Source organism: Bactrocera dorsalis, chromosome 2, assembly GCF_023373825.1.
Source record: "Bactrocera dorsalis isolate Fly_Bdor chromosome 2, ASM2337382v1, whole genome shotgun sequence".
NCBI classification, from domain to species: domain Eukaryota; kingdom Metazoa; phylum Arthropoda; class Insecta; order Diptera; family Tephritidae; genus Bactrocera; species Bactrocera dorsalis.
This window is the reverse complement of record NC_064304.1, coordinates 92,236,551-92,256,641: the sequence shown is the minus strand read 5'-3', so window position 1 is coordinate 92,256,641 and position 20,091 is coordinate 92,236,551. Positions and strand designations below refer to the sequence as shown.

The 20,091-nt window shown below is 34.1% G+C and overlaps 1 protein-coding gene across 9 annotated transcripts in view; it reads right to left on the bottom strand.

Moving 5' to 3' along the window:
* Positions 1-20,091, bottom strand: part of LOC105230215 (uncharacterized) — a 67,978-nt gene that overhangs the window by 41,361 nt on the left and 6,526 nt on the right. For 2 of the 9 annotated variants that reach the window (XM_049449025.1, XM_049449026.1), the window contains exon 2: positions 15,791-16,108. The exons of 2 other annotated variants lie outside the window; for them this stretch is intronic. In XM_049449025.1, the coding sequence (XP_049304982.1) occupies positions 15,791-15,908 (118 nt within the window). In that variant the 5' untranslated portion in view covers positions 15,909-16,108. Of the gene's footprint in view, positions 1-1,740; positions 3,564-15,790; positions 17,637-20,091 lie in introns of those variants that run through there. 5 more of the 9 variants (XM_049449024.1, XM_049449034.1, XM_049449028.1 and 2 more) reach the window with 5 other exon arrangements.

The following is a 20,091-nucleotide window of genomic DNA, read 5'->3' as shown; positions in this document are numbered from 1 at the left end:
TTCAAAAAGTTGTATTAAAATCATGAAAATCTGGATAAAACCTGCAAGAAGCAAAAAAAAAATAAAACAACATCATACTATATTTCCCAAGCAACAGGTGTTCATCCCATTGCCAATAAGAAAATAATTGAACACAGCAATTTATTACAAATGTACATATTTACTATGTAGACGTGAATACGACCACAAACTGACAATTCCATAATAAATTCAAATTTGAAAAATGTTTTTTGGTATTTTTCATTGTTTTCTAAAATGAAATGTATACAAATCAAGGTCATTTCTGGAGGCCAAAATATGCAAATATCTTTTTTGAATTGCATCTAAACATTTACAGTTATTCAATGTTTTCGAACTTTTCGTTTTATTTGAAGATTTCGCTGTAAGTGTTTTCCTCTTTATGACAACCGGAAATCGCTCTTAAGTGTGAAGAAAAAAATTTCTCACAACGGTTTGTGGTTATCGCTTCGCAATGTTGGCCTTAATCCAAAATATTTATGGAAAAATAATTGCTTATGAGATATGATAGAGGTTTTCAAATTGAACTTGAAAATTTGCATTTGCTTTTTCTCCAAAAGCTTGACGTTGCACTGATCGATTGTGCTTCTTGACGGTTTGGCCAGTTTGAAGGTTTTGTGTGAATATATTTTTCGTAACGTAGAATTAATTTGTATGGAAACAATGGTGAAGAAAAAATTCTAATGAGTTAAATTAACTAAAAATTTAAAATTAAGGAATTAAAAAATTAAAATTAAAGAATTAAATTTTTTGTTCAGTGCAGCCTTTTGGCTTTAAATAACCTAAATCCAGCTACAACTGGTCTAAAAGTACTTCAAATTATAAAGCTTTCAGTGTTAGTAATCTATATATCCTTATCCTTATTTATTTATTCTTGGATGATTTTGATTTTTTGCTGTTGTTGACTCGGCTATAACCGCGTAAAGAAGAAGAAGAAGGATGATTTTGAAAATGCATGGAGAGAGAGATAGACAGAGAGAGAGAAAGAGAGAGAGGGAGTATATAAATATTTACTTTAAAATGGAGAAAAAACTAATCGGATCTATTTTTCAACATTTAAACGACTTTAATTGAGACAGTTCATATTTATTAAAGAGCTGTTGACCACTCCGCGGAAAATTTACGAAATTTATACGTGCTCGGAGCAACGCTAAAGTGACGTCATACAATATATCTACATTCAATACCGGATAATATATTTTACTCTTGGCGTTGAATGAACTACTTTTATGGAACTGCAAGCTTCTAGCTTAATCTTTAAATAGTAGATCGCACAAGACACACTTCACAACCAAATATTGGTATAAAATATATGATACCATGACACAAACACACGTAGGACACTTGTACTTGTTAATTTTAAGATTAATAGAGTAAAGTACTTCAGCATCACTACTCAGAAGACACTGTGCCATGAGAACAACACAAACAATGCATAGCATTTTAATATTTCAATGTTAATCACTTAATCGCTTTTTGAAACTCTGGAAACATTCTTAAAACACAAAATACATTCAGTAACTGCACACAGTCGCTTCAAAGATCAGAGAAAATTCCACGACAACGAACGCAGAGAATATAAGAAACACGCAGATATTGCTGATAAGTCGGTAAATCTCCAACGGTGCAACTCGTACAAGCACCTTTTAGCCTCAGCTCGTTAATTATAAATTATTTTATTTTATTATTTTTTTTTAATATCTATATTTATCATCAACTTACTCCGAGTCGTAAAAGTAGCTCATAAGGAGATATTATTTGCTGAAACACACTTCGTTCGTCTATGCTATTTGTGTTCGCATACGCGCAGCGCCCGCGACGACGCGCACTACTTGCACACTCACTTAGCTGTCACTTTCACTAGGCGTTTAGGCTTTTTTACGTTTTTATTAACTATGTGAGAACGTATTTTTGGCTACGCACATATCTGTGTGTGTATGCGTGACCATGTGCCGCAAAGTAGTGATGATTTGTCTAGAACACGCTGCTTTTTCGCGACATTTATAACGCGACTGGCTGGCTGACAGACAAAAAGCCTGCATGAACTAAACGCCGGCCGTGTAAGCGTGTCGTTCGGTGGGCGCGCGCAGACTGCGGGATGCTGGCGCTCCACGAGGCATTCCACCGGCGTACGGCCAAGTGGCGCGTGGCTACTTATACACCTATGTATGTCTGCATATATTGAGTGAGTAGCGAAATTTATTTCACATATTTTTTTAGCTTGTTTACTTCGTTTACTTTTTTAATAGCTCAACAAAAGCATACTCAGACATATATAAATACAAAATTTTATTACGAAAGTAATAATGAAAGCAAACAAATTATATTTTATTGGAAAATTGCTAACAATTCGTTGCGTAGAAGCGATAAACACGCGCAAAAAGATACCGAGAGTTGAACGCGCGGTCACAACGTGAAAAAGGTTAGCGTGCGTACGCCCTGACTATCAGCGCCCATGTGCAAACTAGAGAAAAAGTGCTGGCGCGCGCGTTTACTGAGTCGTATGTGCGATGTGTGTTCGCGTGCAAGCACCAACGCGCACCACTTTCAACTGCAGCCGGGCGACCACGTGGCAATACGCATACGCCCCAGCGATTGTGACAGCGCGCGGCGTTGGTCAAATAGGCGCGCGTTCTAAATGAAATCACTGTACAAAACTACATAGAACCGAAGAGAGCATTCCTGCGCAGTAATACTAACAACGCAGACGCTAGCAGTTTGTGGAAGAACAGCAACGCTAATATCAACAAATTTTAATAAAAATGCAATAAAACAACAACACGCAGCTGTATGTTATTGTGTGTAGCACTAATAAATTCTCAATGTTATTTGTAGATCTCCAAACTGTTGATTGCTTAATTTTGATTGTGATCATTGTTGTTGTTGTGCTAGTTTAGTGTTTTCTGCCAAGGTGTTTGGTGAAAACTTGCATGTGCGTAGATTGCATTCTTTAGCCGCTCTACAGTCACAACCACTTGGGTACAAGCGCACCGATGGCAGCAGAGATCTCGCACTCCTCAGCGACTCCCCAGCTAATAAAATTTTTTTATATTTGTTTTTAATAGTTTGCTATGTTGTTGCTCGCGGCACTCGCCTAGCTGCGGTCTGCAATTTATTTGCGCTCAGCTGTAGCCTAGTTTTATCGCTTTTTCACGAATTTGTTTAATTTATAACAAAATTTTCTATTGAGTTATCATGCTCCAGAAAAATTATGATAAATTAGTGCATAAATAATTTCAATTTGATTATATTAAGACCTAAAAAAGACTGCTAATGTGAGTCACCGACCAGCGTAAACACTTCAAAGTGTTTTAGAGTGGTTTGCCGCTTCGAATGCCGACAGCGAAATAATAAAATGGTTTTTGAAAAGTAACTCGATTTATTAAAAAAGATCTGTATAAGTTTCTGAGAGACATTTCTGACAATAAAAGCTAAAATGTGGCGAAATGTAATGATTTTTAACTCATCGCCAAAATGTAGGCAACGTTTTCGGTTGTATGTAGCTGTAACGCAGCCCTCAGGTCCGCATAGTAAAAGCTCATTTAACCATATATAAATTGTTACGTTTTTTTTAATGTTGTCCGAGATATTAAATTTTTTCGACACAGTGCAATCGAAGTACTTGATGGAAATTTTTTAACTCAAATTAGGAAACGGGACACCTCAAATACCCCACACATCCATTAGCATATCAGTCACAAAATTTTCTTTCAGATTTGTTGAGTAGTGTAAATTATACTACTTATCAGTGTATGCACAGACTAATTCTTGCGTTAAGAAATGATTCCAAGGTGCTTCGATCAACTCTGCTGATGAAACTTATATAACGGTTGTCCCAAAAATAACATAAGATTGGATTTTAGTATATGTATATTGGGTAGTCGAAAAACTCTTTTCCTATTTTGTCAATAGATGTCGTTGCAGTTGTATAGCTCCAGTGCTACCAATCACATTGTGTCAAACTATATAGTGTTGGAAAGGTGACATTTCAAGCTTCATTTAACTAAAAAAGTCAAAAATTAAATTCGGTGCAGTTGAGCGTCGTAAAGCTCATCAAATGGTCGCAAAACCAAGATTGACGCCTCGAGAGGTAATGCTGAGTGTATGGTGGTCTTGAAAAGGATTCATCCATTACGAGCTGCTACAGATTCTACATTTTACTGCCAACAACTGATGAGATTGAAGCAAGCAATCGAAAAAACAGCCAAAACTGATCCATAGAAAAGGCTTCGTCTTCCAGCAGGACAACAAAAGACCACACATATTTTTGATGACTCGGCAAAAACTGGGAGTGCTTGGCTGGAAAGTTTTGATGCATCCACCATGTTTCAGTCAATGCAATACTCCCTTAATGGATTAAATTTGGCTTCAAGACAAGCCTGTGAAAATTATTTCGTTTGATTAGAAATACGAAAAGACTTTTTCGACTACCCGATGATAAAAAAGATAAATATAGTACACTTGTATATATGCATATATCATATAAAAAAAACTCGTAATCCGAAAAGTTCATTTTTCAACTTCATTTTTATAGAAAGCGCTAATTCATAGAAAAAAAGCTCAAGTTAAGTCTTGAAGATTAAATTTAAAAGTCTGACTTTAGGCCTATAAAAACTGGTAACTTACTTCCAAAGAATACTTAAGTTGTACATAGGCTGCTATATTTCGTGGATTATCACGACAAGAAGCCCTCGTAGTATGTTGTTATCACGGAAAAGATGACTAACTTGAACGTGAATCCAAGCCAATGAACTTGACGTTCCCTAAAAAGACTGTAAAGGAATCTGAAGCGATTAAAAATAATTATGCTGGAAAAACTGGTGGACTACGGTTGATTTCGGCGAGAAATTAGTACATTTCTTTGTAGGATATGTTTCCTATTACAACTACAATTTGGAACTTGAGTATCGCCTGTTTCCTATTAGAACTACTATTTAGAACCTAGGTATTGTCTAGCTCTTTCAAAATCTTCAATCAGTTCTCCGAGCTGCATTTTTTTATACTGTAGTTTCTTAACACCTCTCCACTGAATTTACTTATTTGCAAGAGAACTAGTTTAGAGACTACTTTAAGCTAAGATTTTTCATAGTCTTATACCCAACATATAAGCTAAGTAAAATGGGAGAGACATTAAGATATAAAGAAACCACATTAAAGGCTAAAGACAAAGCAAAAAAAAAGCAAAAACTCAAAAACTCGACGAAAAAATGAGAGCGTATCTAATTACTAACGGAAAACGCTGCAACGCCCACAACTGCAGCGGCGTCGACAGCGGCATATTAACGTTGGCGACTGCTGAGTTCGACGAAGTTAGCAGAATATACAACGTTTATTTAAATAAACACTCATACATATGTGTGTGTGGTTGTATATATTTATATGCGTGAATGTGTGTAAGTCTGTGTGCGTAATTAAATCATTTACTTTTGTTTATATATATATATATGTATACAATTCATCAGCAGGCGCTGCATTCACCTCACTGCAATTCTTGCTGTTAACATTGTTGTTGTGGTTTCAGCACAATATTGTTGTGGTGGTTTTTGCCTTGCATACTCGTACATATTTGCTGTTAGGTGTTACTTGCACATCACTGGCATCTGCTCTGTGTGCAATTGTGGGACACTCAAGCCAACAGACATACAAACACATTTTGTTCTTTCTTTAATTTCCTGCTTCTAATATTATATATTATTTATGTACGTGCATATGTGTCTACAATTGTGCATATGTATGTATTATTTATCTGCATACATGGTGAGTTATAACTCCTTGCTTCGCTTTATTGCTATGTACTTTCGAGCTTGTCGCATGCTGACATGAGAAACACATTAAGTCCACTGCGCAATTATTCCAGATATTAATATTAGACAAACTTTCAAAACTTAAAAAAATATGATATAGAGACCTTAAAGCGTCAAATCATGATGGTTTGACTCAAGAAACTATTACGGGTCAAAAAACGTATCTTCTGTGAAAATAGCTTTGTCGGCTTGTAAGTAGTGGTCAAACATTTCATAACTCATTTGACATATTAAATCGGCAATTTATCTACAGTTTAAATATATATTTTGTGCATTTTTCTAAAACATTGTTTTCCAAATATTTTGAAAAAAAAACTAAATGAATTCAAAATTTAGAGCATACATCTTACCCGCGAACTGCACTTAATGTGTTTTTCATGTTGAACTAATTTTATATGCAACTGTCTATCTATGTATGTCTGTGTGTTCTCTTGCGCATTTATGCGTTTTAGAATAATTTATTGGACATTTTATGTGCATCTTTAGTCGTTCAGAGAAATTGTATCATTGGTAATATCAAAATAAATTTCGTTAGCTGAATTTTTTACTTTGTGGATGTACACTGAAAAAAATTAAAGTTTCAAGCAATGTTATTAAGCCACACATAACAAACAAGAAATAATGATAACTTCCTTTCCTTACGAAAACTTGATTCAAATCATTCAGAATGTATCATCGTATGCTCACTTGCTGTAATTCAACTCGATAACTTTGTTGTTGTTTTCATATGTAAATTTTTCGACAAGAGAGCAGAGAAATGACTGAAGAAAGACAGCTGGTACTTTATTCCCCACAAATGAGTTTGAACTTTGGTGGTTTACTTTTCTGCAGTTTTCTCTAAGGAGTCAAATGAACTCTGCTAGCATCCTCAAGATGGAAGTGTAGAACATTAAATAAGGTTAGGTTTGATGGCTGATCTAAAGATCGCATACATACGTATGTTTGTAGGACATCAATTGGGGGTACAAAAAAAGATCGTTTTATATAGCTCCACATGGAGTATGAAAATAGTCGAGGATAATGAAGAGTAACGAATTATCGTCAATAGGAAAGAATCTAGACATAGCTCTTATAAAATGACGTCGCCATAGAAGCATCAATAGACAATATGAAAATGTTGTTCCTAAAGGAATACTTTTAGAAAAACACAAAAACCTAAAAAACCCTTAAAGTTAATTTAATGTGTAAAAATTAATGGATGCATCTTACAAACTATTATAGTAAAATTGAGATCTAAAATATAATGGAATTTTAAAAGTCGGAGAAACTAGAAGAATCTATAGTTGCTGAAACATATTTGATTTTCACTCCTAGAATAAAATTGATTATCTTTTATGTTATTGTTATTATATGCGCAACTAAGTTCTCGCTGTTATTTTTAATGAAAATGCAATTTCATAGTAAAAAATGGTTACAAATTAATTATTCGAAGTTCTGCTCATCGCTAGCACAACTTCTTCCTAGCAAAGCTCGTACATCATTACGGTAAAATTGCTCATCTTGTGATGCTACCCAATAATCAAGCTACTTTTCGTCGTCATCTTGTGAGTGGAACTGCTTCTGAGCCAGACCATCTGCAGTCGAACGAACAAATAATAGTCGGACGGTGCAATATCTTGGGAATATAGCGAAAGGTCTTCTCAATTAAGCGCTTCCAGGTAGGGCTTAACGAAACCGAGCGTTATCATGCAGCCCTTGTTTTGCTTTGAGTCATTCCCAGAGCGTGTAGTTGTCTTTAAAAAGCTTTTCCGGTGACTCCCAATGCTGAAGCGAGCTCCTCTTGCATTTGACACGGCACACGGAACGAACAACGTATCAACGTTTTCAAAGATTTTTGGACGGTCGCTAATAAGAAATCCTCGTCTTTGAAGCGATAAAACCATTCACGGTTTCACTTGGAGCTGCCGATGTGTTTCAGTCACTGATTTCTTTGACTGAAAGAAGAAAATGAACACTACCTACAAATGACATTATTTGGCAAAAAAATCGAACATATTCGGACAACCAAAGGGATATCGCACACAAGCGAAGTCTCTAATGTGGAAACGCGGTTTCTTTCCAAATTTCTATATTAATTTTTTCACATTTTGGAAATAACCAAATCAATCACCACTAGCAGCCGGACCCATCAATTAACAAACAACTGGAACTCAGTTGCGCACCTAACAATTTACTCTTGAAGTTGTCCGTATACACCTGAATATTTCTCTCAGTGTACACATCTGACTACAAAGTAATTGTTTGGTCGCATACTCAAGCGTCTCTCTTCTCCGCTACACAAAGTACTGGCTGTATTTGTGTGCCATGTTTATATTTAAACGCATTTTTTAATGTGTCAAAAATCAAAATCGATTTTCGCCTGCACCTAGAACGAAATGCATACGAATTCAGACAGAGCGACGAAACGCTTGCAACGCGACCACACCGCCGAGCTGTGACGCGCCGCAAGTCTAATAAACAAACACAAAGTGAGCAAAAAAATATAAAATAAACTATTTTAGGAATTGCGGACCACATTCACTACACACTTGCACACACACACACACCCTTGTAGACGAAAACAAATTAATTGAATAAATAACACACAAGAAATGATTGAGTAGTCATCATACATGCAGTCATATACGTACATACATATATATAGTACATAAGTTCGCATGTAAAAACCATATAATTGATACCGCGCCTTGCTGGAACGAAAATTTCATGAAATGCTAAACTTTTCCAATTTTTCTTTTTTTTTTGGAAACCTGAGATGCGCGCTTTTTACGGCCAAATATAGCTTTGCGGCAGTTTAAACTCAGCGTTGAAATACTTTCGAATTATTTTCGCAAATTTTTGTGGATTATTGCTTTTTATTTTTAGCAATTATTCAACTTCCACACTAACCTATCGAATTTTATTGTAAATATTTACAAAAACGTGCGAATAGCGCTATTAAGTGAGAAAAAAATAAAAAATGCAATGAATCATTATAATGTTTGGAAATTTGAGGAAGTTTTTATTGTTCGCGAAAAACAATTCTAGCCGATAAATAAATAGACTAAACACTGATTGAGAAGGTGAGATATACGTAAAGCGATTTTTGCGATTTTCCTACAATTAAATAACACACGGATGTTGAATGACGTAGAGATTAGCTATGTATTTTCTCATTACGAGGGCAGTTTGAAAAGTCAATATTTCTGCACGCCACTAACGGTCGTTGAATGCTGGGTGCCACAAGCTGTCATTTTTGCTATTATTCCTGATAAAATAGATGATTTTCGGTCTGAGTACCAGTTAGTCCATGTAGCATGACTTAATTCTATATATATTTAGACATACAAGTATTTTTGCATAACAACGTAAGCTTGAGACATAACTTGATGTTTTTTCGAATTCCTGGCAAAGTTCAGTCTTAACTTAGCTTATAGAAAAAGTTTCTTAAAGAGATCAAACAATTTAAAAAAAATTGGATCAAAGAAAAAATTACCTTAGTGCAAACAAAATTGTTTTTAAATGAAATTATTATATTTAAAGTGTATGAATATAATGAAGTATCACTTATTAGCCGTCTTCGATTCGCTACTTTTCTGTTCGCCATAATCTAGCTCTGTTGCTCTTATGTAAAATCAGCTATAAAGTCATCATTTTGAATTTAATACAAGATAATAAATCTATATTTGTTCATACCACAGCTTGTGATTTATACCAGCTGCTTGTTCGATTCGATACTCTCAAATGCTTGGTGAATCAAAGATAACTACTAGTAAATATATTTTTCAAACAAAGCTGGAACATGTTTGAAACTAAAAACAAGTTACTCATCGATTAGTAGTCCTTGATCACAAGTGATGTGTGGTTAAACAAACAAGAGGACTATATATTTGAGAGATATAATGAAAATAAAAAATATAGCTAGCTTACAAGGGAAATATTGTATATAAACACCTCATTTAACTGCTGCCAAAATTGAACATATCGTAAATGCACTCTTTCCCACACACGAATAAAGAACTAGTGATACAGAACAGAATCTAAGATTTCCGCAAATTCCCCAATTTACCCCCGAAAAGCTGCAACTAGCCACTGGCAAGTTCAAGGCCAACAAATCACCCGGCCCGGAGGGAATCCCAGCAGAAATCCTGAAAATAAACACTGTAAAGCGACCGGCAGTACTATTGATTAAGTACCTAAACACTGGAAAAAGCACCAGCTGCTAATCAGTAATGGAAAAGAAGATCCCAACTTGCTACACCGTCCATTATGCATGCATTGCCGGAAAGCTCTATAAAAAGCTGTTTAAGCCCTGACTCGAAGCGGATTTTAACGGAGTTGGAGGACTCGCCCGAAGTAAGTTAATCTGGTCATGATTCTGACGCAATAATGGTTCGAGTCACATAAATTCCAGCTCGTTACGGAAGAAACAGAGCTACTGCAGCTAAGAAAGGGCCTATACTTATGGACAAGCCGTAAATTTGCAAAAGTTGGCTTTGACACAATCCAGCTATTATGCGGTAACGAATACTTCAAAAAGTACCTGCACAGAATTATTTACATATATGTATATATATTTAATTAAAGAAAGCCTTCGCGACCTGTCTAAAATCATATGTTTTTTTGTCAGAAGGCTAAATATTGACTTTTTGGCCTCGGCTATACTTTACGACCTTTGCGATCTATCCAAAAACATATAAATTTATCTGCAGAAGGCTATATTTCGCCTTGCGGCAGCTGTGCCAAATCATCGCTGCTACTAATCTTTCAAACATTCCAAGCAAATGCCTGCAAAACAGAATTCTTTTTTCTCTATGAATGCTGTAGTTAAAGACACAGCCAATTTTAAACCCTACGTAAAACAATAAACACAAATTCGCCCATTTTTCACCTTAAACCTTCAACTCAACTCATCAAATCCTTCAAATCACATAGAATAACCGCGGCGCATATAAAAAAGTAATCGCGTGTGAAAAACGTTATTGGCAAAAAACAAACAAAAATAATATACCAATTTTCGGTAAACCATAAAAACAAAATTATCAAATTCTAGGGGCTCAACAATGCACAATTTTATTTTCATTTATTTATTTATTTTTTTTTTTGGTTTTTTGCAAACAGCTTATGTAAATAAATATTTAGATCAATATGCGTTATGGCCAAATAAAAATATCCATTGAAATATTCCACGCATTTGTGCTGTTACTCGTGCTTATTAGATCTATATATGTATATATATATACGTATGTATGTATGTATGCACCGGTAAGTACACAGAAAATAAAGAATAATGAAAAAGAAAAAAAATATTGTTTCATTAAAGCACGGAAATGGTACTTAATTCAATGCGGCCTGGGGAATCGGCGAGAGGATGTTCGAACTAAGAGCAACATTTCGACTTGTAAAGTACAGGGTGAGACATTCTAGCAAACTTAATTGATTTAATACAATTTTGCATGAGATTTATATATTTCTGCTGGTTCTTGAGCGTATTCGAAAACATTTTTGAAACGAAAAATGTTGTTTATTGAAAATATTGGCGTATCACAAGAATTTCACGCCAGCTCAATCATTTCAAGAGACACTGAGAAAACACCCTGTGTCTTACGAAGCAAAACAATATAAATATTTTATTGACTTTCATATATTTACGACAAATATAATGTGCAATACATTCACGCAGGCACGCACACACACTCATACATATATATATTAAATCTCATATATAAATATGTGTTCACGTGCACATTTTAGCTCACAAGTCATTGCTTCATTTATTATTCATCATTTTGGCTTTTTAAAGTTATTCAACGAACGTTTTATTTCATTGAAAATTGAATATTCCTAATTAAATGTACACTTGAAAGATTTTTAAATAACCGAACAATTGCCTTTCATACTCGAACGCATATCAAAGGCGCGACTTGATTGTTTTATAAATGAGCACAATATGTTTGTATGTATTTAAGCAAACAAAAAGCAAAAACAATGCAATTATTACGGTGTTTCTTTTTTCATTTAGTGTGGCAACTTGTGTGTACAACGGCTGCTCAGCGCCTAACGCAATTTCTAATTATAAAATACATTATGTGTATTTAACTGTATTTCATTGCACATTGTAGTCAGTTTAAAACAATTCAGTTGATTTTAGCTGGAAAAGGCAATTAAATAGGTGACTTGATGCATGAGCGCAGCAATAGTATTGAGCACATATATGAATATTCCATAAAAATTCTCACATGCTTTCAAAGTACTTGCAATGGGTGTGATATTTACGTCAGCTGTTGTGAGCTTAACGCATTAGAAAGGTTATGAAATTTCTCATGTGAAGTGATAAGATTATGATAAGCCTTATGTAATGACATGCAGTAATGCCATTTTATTTAATACGATATAAGACGAAGTAAGTAGTAAGTATTATAGGTATAAAATGATATCAGACACTGTGTTGTGATTGACATGATATGATGAAATTTGAATGATTTTATTAGTATTATAACGGGTGATTTTTTTGAGGTTAGGATTTTCATGCATTAGTATTTGACAGATCACGTGGGATTTCAGACATGGTGTCAAAGAGAAAGATGCTCAGTATGCTTTGACATTTCATCATGAATAGACTTACTAACGAGCAACGCTTGCAAATCATTGAATTTTATTACCAAAATCAGTGTTCGGTTCGAAATGTGTTTCGCGCGCGTGTTTTGTTCAGCGATGAGGCTCATTTCTGGTTGAATGGCTACGTAAATAAGCAAAATTGCCGCATTTGGGGTGAAGAGCAACCAGAAGCCGTTCAAGAACTGCCCATGCATCCCGAAAAATGCACTGTTTGGTGTGGTTTGTACGCTGGTGGAATCATTGGACCGTATTTTTTCAAAGATGCTGTTGGACGCAACGTTACGGTGAATGGCGATCGCTATCGTTCGATGCTAACAAAACTTTTTGTTGCCAAAAATGGAAGAACTGAACTTGGTTGACATGTGGTTTCAACAAGATGGCGCTACATGCCACACAGCTCGCGATTCTATGGCCATTTTGAGGGAAAACTTCGGACAACAATTCATCTCAAGAAATGGACCCGTAAGTTGGCCACCAAGATCATGCGATTTAACGCCTTTAGACTATTTTTTGTGGGGCTACGTCAAGTCTAAAGTCTACAGAAATAAGCCAGCAACTATTCCAGCTTTGGAAGACAACATTTCCGAAGAAATTCGGGCTATTCCGGCCGAAATGCTCGAAAAAGTTGCCCAAAATTGGACTTTCCGAATGGACCACCTAAGACGCAGCCGCGGTCAACATTTAAATGAAATTATCTTCAAAAAGTAAATGTCATGAACCAATCTAACGTTTCAAATAAAGAACCGATGAGATTTTGCAAATTTTATGCGTTTTTTTTTTAAAAAAAGTTATCAAGCTCTTAAAAAATCGCCCTTTATGTAATAAACTTGAGTGTGATTTAATATGCATACATTGAATAAAAAAAGTAGGTAGTAATATTTTGTAAACTTCGAGAAGGTATGGAAAATATCATATTAGTCGCATGTGACTGGACTTGTGATGTTGTAATGAATTTTGTTCAGAGGTGAAATGCATGTTGAATACATTATTACTTTACATTATTAGTAAATAATGTCAAATGAGTATTGTGATGTGGGATTAAGGCAATTAAATGTGTTACAGTGTTAATGTGGGATAAAAAATTAAAGTTGATGTGAATTAATTTGATTTTTTATAGTAATTATGTAATAAAATTCGAATGATATACTGTGAAAAATATGATGTCATAGATCTGATGTGATTATTTGACATGCTATGACTTAAACGTTATGATGTAGATGTGAGGCGATATAATTTAAATGGTCTGATGTGAAGTTGATGTGCTTTTAAAATGAAAAAGGAATACGAAAATTACTTTATAAACAATTGAGATGCGATATCACATCATGTCGTGATTTGATGTGAAGTTGACGCGCTTTTGAAATGAAAAAAAAATGGCAATAAGTAAATTGTGATGTTAAGTCATGTGGTGATGTGATATTTTTTGCTTTGATTTAAACTATGTGATTTGGCAATGATGTGATATAATTTGATATGAAGTTGACGTGCTTTTGAAATGAAAAGAGAATACGCAAATTATTAAATAAAGAGATGCGATATCTGGTGATGTGACATTTTTCACTATGATTTAATGATTCGTTGTGAAAGTGATATGAAATATGTAGTTTTAACTATCTGGTGTGCAGTTGACGTCATTAGGGATTAAGCAAATTGTTTTGTAAATAAATGAGATATGATATTATGTCAAGTGGTGATGTGATATTTTCAATAAAACTTTGTGATTTGTAAAAATAAGAGTTGGCTTATGATAAATTGATGTGAAAGACTTTGTATAAACAATAGTGTAGAAAAACAACAACACTTTTATGCTTGAGCTAATAACATCTGAATAAGGTGATGTGATTTCTGTGATGCGATGTATGCAAATTAATAAGCGTAGCAAATAAAAGCGATAAATTTCATGTGAAAGAAACAAAAAAAAATTGGATTAAAGATAACAATTTTTGAATCAATAAAACACATTAATAACAGTTTCAGAACATTTTGTAAAAATTAGTGAATTTTTTGGAAAATATCAATCAATTCATTCAAAATTGTTTCTTCATATTTTCAGTATTTACTTTTTTGTCAGCGAAATCAACATTCGTATCTCTCAACTCTCAATTATTTAAATATGATTAAACTTTTGTATAATCGGAAACGTATTTGGAAAAGGAAGTGAAAAAATCTCGCTTTATAGCACCTTCTTGTTCAGCCGCAATATGAGCATGACGCCTGATGCTATGAATTAATGAAGCAAAACACACCTCCTGTTTGCCAACTGTTATAAGCCAGTACACTTTGTTGGTGAAATGAAAACGTATATCTTTTTGCAAAATATTATCGCTGATAGAAGTCACTGTTCTTGTTATTTAATTATTCATACATAATGATTTTAATTATATTGTATTTAATTATTTTCACATAATGAATTTAATTATATTGTATTTATTAATTAGTGATTTTTTTCTGGAAAAATGTATCTATACTTTAATTATTTACACACACACATAGAAAATAACCAACAACTGCCATAAATTTTCATATTTTGTCGATGGGACAATCAGATAAATACTCGCAGGATATCAGGCAGCATATTCTGGTAAATATCGCACGCAAAGTAGAGCAATGTAAACTGACGCTAAATTACCTGATCAGAATTTATGTAATAAACTGAAAGATATTAAAGTGGGTCGTTTTTTTTTTTGTTCATAGAATTGCGTATGCGAGAAATGTTCCATGGATTATTCTACACAACTTTGCCTTAAGTACTATGGGACTGACTAAAGCCGCTTTCGAGCCAGCGATTTTTAAGACGAAGTTTAAAAAATCTGCAGAAATTGCTATACGGAAGACACGTGATATAGTTGTCCGATACGACCGATACCAACAAATGATCAATAAATTTTTCTGGATATCTCAGAAATTGACGAAAAAAATTGTATGTTCACTAAAAACCTTTACCTTCAAAATCGCTGGCTCGAAGCCGGTTTTAGACTCATAGTCTCTCAGGCAAAGTTGTTGAGAATGATTCCTCGCTTATGCGATTTTTCCGTTTGTTTTTTCTGGCTCCTGCCAAATCAACCCGCTTTGAAAACCATACACATGCATATATATTTAAATTCAATAAAAATCAAATGTTCGTGAGTTCGCTTCGCTGGCAATTTGCATTGTCATTACAAATGCACGCACATATCAGCATACATATGTACACATTTGAAATAGCATGTAAACAAGTGTTACATATGTAAATAAGTTGAGTGTGCATTGAGATAGTGTAATTGAAATCGAAAACGAAATCGAAATTGAAATGCAAAACCCACAATGCGTGGAGGGGAGTTCGTTACACAAGCGGCACCCCTAAAATGTCACCGGAGCGCAACGCAACCTACTTGCTTTCAACGATGTTTTACTTTGATTGCTGTCGCTATTTTCACCGTTACTGCCGCCGCTGACGCGTCCACTAATTAAATTTTCATCCAGCGAAATGCTGCCATCGAGCCAATGCATGACACGTTTTCACCGCCAACTGTCGCTCCGCTAGGCCGCGTCGTCCGCTTGTCGCCGCAGTATGTGCCCGCTGTTGCGCTGTGTGAAGTGTGGAGTGTTTGTACTCCAAGAGGCGAGCGTATGTGGGCAGTACTTTACATATACATATATTTTTGTATATCACTTAGTTAAACAATCAATTGCGTTAGGCTGTCACCTCACTTGGGATTAATTGCACGAAAACATTTTAAATTATATAACATTAATTGAATTCGCAAATGATGTTTTAAACACCTATGTACATCGCGTGATCGCATCACTTCAATGACCAAATATCACAGCATTCAATTTTTTTACACTTTATTGTTGTTAAATAACAATTCACAGAATTTAAACAGATTTGTTTGCCACTAAATTTTTTTATTACGTTTTTTCTTTAGTTTTTTATTATTAATTTTTTGGATTGCATGCTTTTTTGTTATAATTAAAATTCATTATTATAATTAAAGTACACTTATTTTTGGTCTATATTTAGGAGATTGTATTTTATTTAATATGATATATTTTTATAAAAAATATTTATATTTTTTAATTATATAATTTACATACTCTTTTTATATTAAAGCTTTAACTTACACACACAATTAACTTTCAAAAGAGGATTAAATCTCACATTTCCTTTACATATTTTTTTATTTTAAAATAATATTTATTTTTTTCTTGGTTTTCTTTTTTACTTGTTTTTACTTCAGATTACACTTAGAATATTTACTATTTTCTCATTTTTCATACAGTTTTGGTTTATTAACTTTTTTCGAAGCAATTGAGCTTCAACAACATATTTTTTGTAGTCTTTCTAGATTTATTTACAAAACTCAGCTCGTGTAGTTTTGCAGAGTTTCTAAAAAAATATATAATTATAGATCCGTAAGTTTTTTCTTAATTTTGGTTTTTAGTAACTTCTTAGTTTTTTGCTCTAAAAATATTATTAAAATTATTTTAGTTTTGGACTGCCTTGATTTTTTCTTCATAAAAAATTAGAAGCGTGCAGTAACCGGTTTCTGAAATCCCCCTAATCGACTGTAACTGAAACAAAACTATGGAGATTTAATATACCCAGCGCAAATAGTATTTTTTTATGAATTTTATAACTCAATGAAGGAAAAAATTATCATAAATCTGAAAACTCATAGATTTGTATGAAACTGCCTAACTATTTTTCAGAGTACCAAGCGAAAACAAGAGTTTCGTTTTTTGGACCTATCCTAGTATACATATATTGGTATATCTCTCATCTCATCTCATTCAGAACTCCGTTTTATTTTTCGAGACTGTTTTCTTTAACGAAAGCTAATGCTACTTAAAGCAATGAAGGCACACGGACTTTTAACCGCAGAAATCTGTAAAAACATATGCAGCGCACTCAAAAATATTTTGGAAGAAAAAAATTTAAATTTAAAAATTAACAATAACAACAAAATGCTGGAAAATTATTTCTTCTCCTAATGACTATGGTAGTTATTGAGTATGGCCGAAGCCCACAATACAGTTATGATCTCATAATCACATTGCCTAAAGTACTTGGAAGAACTCTATTAGCAGCTATGTATGATGTAAGAATACGGATATGAAACAACGTTTCCAAATTTTTTTCCAAAATTAATTTTTTAAAAGAGATTATATTTCATAGTACATTTATCTGGTCTCTGGATTATAAATATTTTTATTTTTTTTTTTTTAATTTTATTTTTTTTTTTGTTTTTATTTTATTTATTTTTTTATTTTTTTTTACTTTATTTTATTATATTTTATTTTATTTTATTTTATTTTATTTTATTTTATTTTGTTTAATTTTATTTTTTTATTTTATTTTATTTTATTTTCTTTCATTTTAATTTATTTAATTTTTTATTTTATTTTATTTTGCTTAATTTTATTTTTTTTATTTATTTTATTTTGTTTAATTTTATTTTTTTTTATTTTATTTTATTTCATTTTATTATATTTTATTTTATTTTATTTTATTTTATTTAATTTTATTTTATTTTATTTTATTTTATTTATTTTATTTCATTATATCTTTTTATTAAATTTTGTTTTAATTTAATCTAACATATTGTACTTTATTTCATTGTAATTATTGCTTTACTTTAATTTATAAAATTTTTATTTCAAAAGTCTTCAATAAAAAAGCTCACTTCATAATCACTTGTAATTGATTTGTTAATTTAAAACAGCAGCTCCCTCATTAAAAAACGAATTTCTTATTATATAACAACGAATATTATGAATTTTTTCAAATTAAATTGGTGGCACTACAAAAAGCTGAAAGCGCAGCATTTGACACCAACTATATTTATATGTTTTGCACAATTCAATTTTTTTTTTTTGATTTTTTGATGAATTTTCAGCGAATTTCAATTGAAATTTTTTCACTGAACGCCACTTCATTACCCAATATTAATATTGTTATACACACACACTTGAATATTATTGAATTTGCTGTAAAAAATATTTTTAATTATTCTGCAAGACTTTTCATGGCAGCGCGCTAGCTCTCGCACGTTAGCGTACTTATTGCACAATTCTTTGGTAATTCACTAAAAAACTTTCTACACAATTTTCTCAATTAATCAATGCACTTTTCCAGCTTGCATCGCGTGTCACTCGCGTATTTAGAGCACCGCTGCCCGGCAGTTAGTTAAGCCGGAATCCGCTTGGTGCCGTCACAGTCGCCGTCGTCGATGCTGTTGCTGTCACTGCACTGCCACTATTGCTGTTGTTATGTTTTAGTGTTGTTGCTGTAGCTGTTGTTGTTGTCATCGTCACCACAACGCGGGTGACGGCATCATCAAATTCAACATCAATAGCACACTGCAACGCCAATGCTGTCGCCATCGATTTGGCCGATACCACTGATATTGGCAGTCACCAGACGGTGGGAGCTTCGTCAACAAACAAACTTGCTGACGCGTGCACTGCTCTCGGCTGTGGTGTTGAATGGCGTTTGTGTCTAGTTGTGGGGCTTGGTGCGCTCGTTACTTCAGCGCCGCAAAGCGTTAACAATGCGCGTTCAGCGCGTTTAGCGCGGCCTGTCCCCCTGCGCTTCTCCATCTCTCCGCCTTTGCTTGGCGCGTCGTCTTGTGTTTTTTCTATACCGTTTTCTTCTACACACTTTTCTTTGTTTTGGATTCTCTTGTGTGTGCGCGTTTATTTTACGTTTTTTGTTTTGAAAAATTGAAAATTGCGAACGAATTCGTTAATTCGTATCGATTTGTATTGGCAGTGCATGGGCGGCACATAAAGATGGCGGAAACAGGGGGGCTTTAATAGCGCTGACAGCAACCCATACATAGCGCAACGTCGACCCGACAACATTATATAATATATGAACGCCACCGCAAGCACGCACACACACAGGCGCGCGCTCGTAAACCTTCCGCGCCACATGAACTCAATCAGCTGTGCGCGTTCTCTGACAGCCACTAAAGCCAATGAACGCGTTGGCCCAACTGCGCCCAACACCGAGTGACCCCCAACCAGTGCCACGCGGCATATCTTCTGTGCGCTGTTTGGGCGCTGTTGTAATGCTGTTTACTAAGCAGCATTCGCGAGTTTTGCCTCTTGCTGGCATTGCTTCGGTTGTTGTTATTATTGTTATTATTCGTATTCGTAAGTTTTCTCATTAGCAGACACTTTGTCTAACTGCGTGTGTATAGTTTCAAGTACGCTAGAATTTATCGCTGATTCTTCATTTCAAACAGTTGTGTTTAGGCAGTGTTTACTGTACTTTTTTATTATTCTTAATTGCAAAGCTTGCAGCCGTCAAACTCATTACGCATTTGGCATTTTCACTTATCCGTCACTGATCGTCTGTTAGCGTTGATCTGCGCCCACCGAGGCTGTTATTTTTCCATTTCAATGTATCTTCAATATAATACAAATATCAAGCCCACTTGACTGACATTTACTGGGCGTCCGTCTGCCGGCCTGTCAATCAGTCACTCAGTCAGTCAGTCAGTCAGTTGGTCGAAGTGAAATGTTTTTTCAGGCTATTTCTTTTGTAGACGAATCACTCATCCAGGAATTTTTTTCTTTTTCTTGTGCCTCTGTTCTGTTCTTTACAATTATGTTTTTGGTTTAGGGTGGAGCGAAAGAGAAAAAATAAATTTTGTTAACAATTTTAAGTTGCTTTCGCTGGATT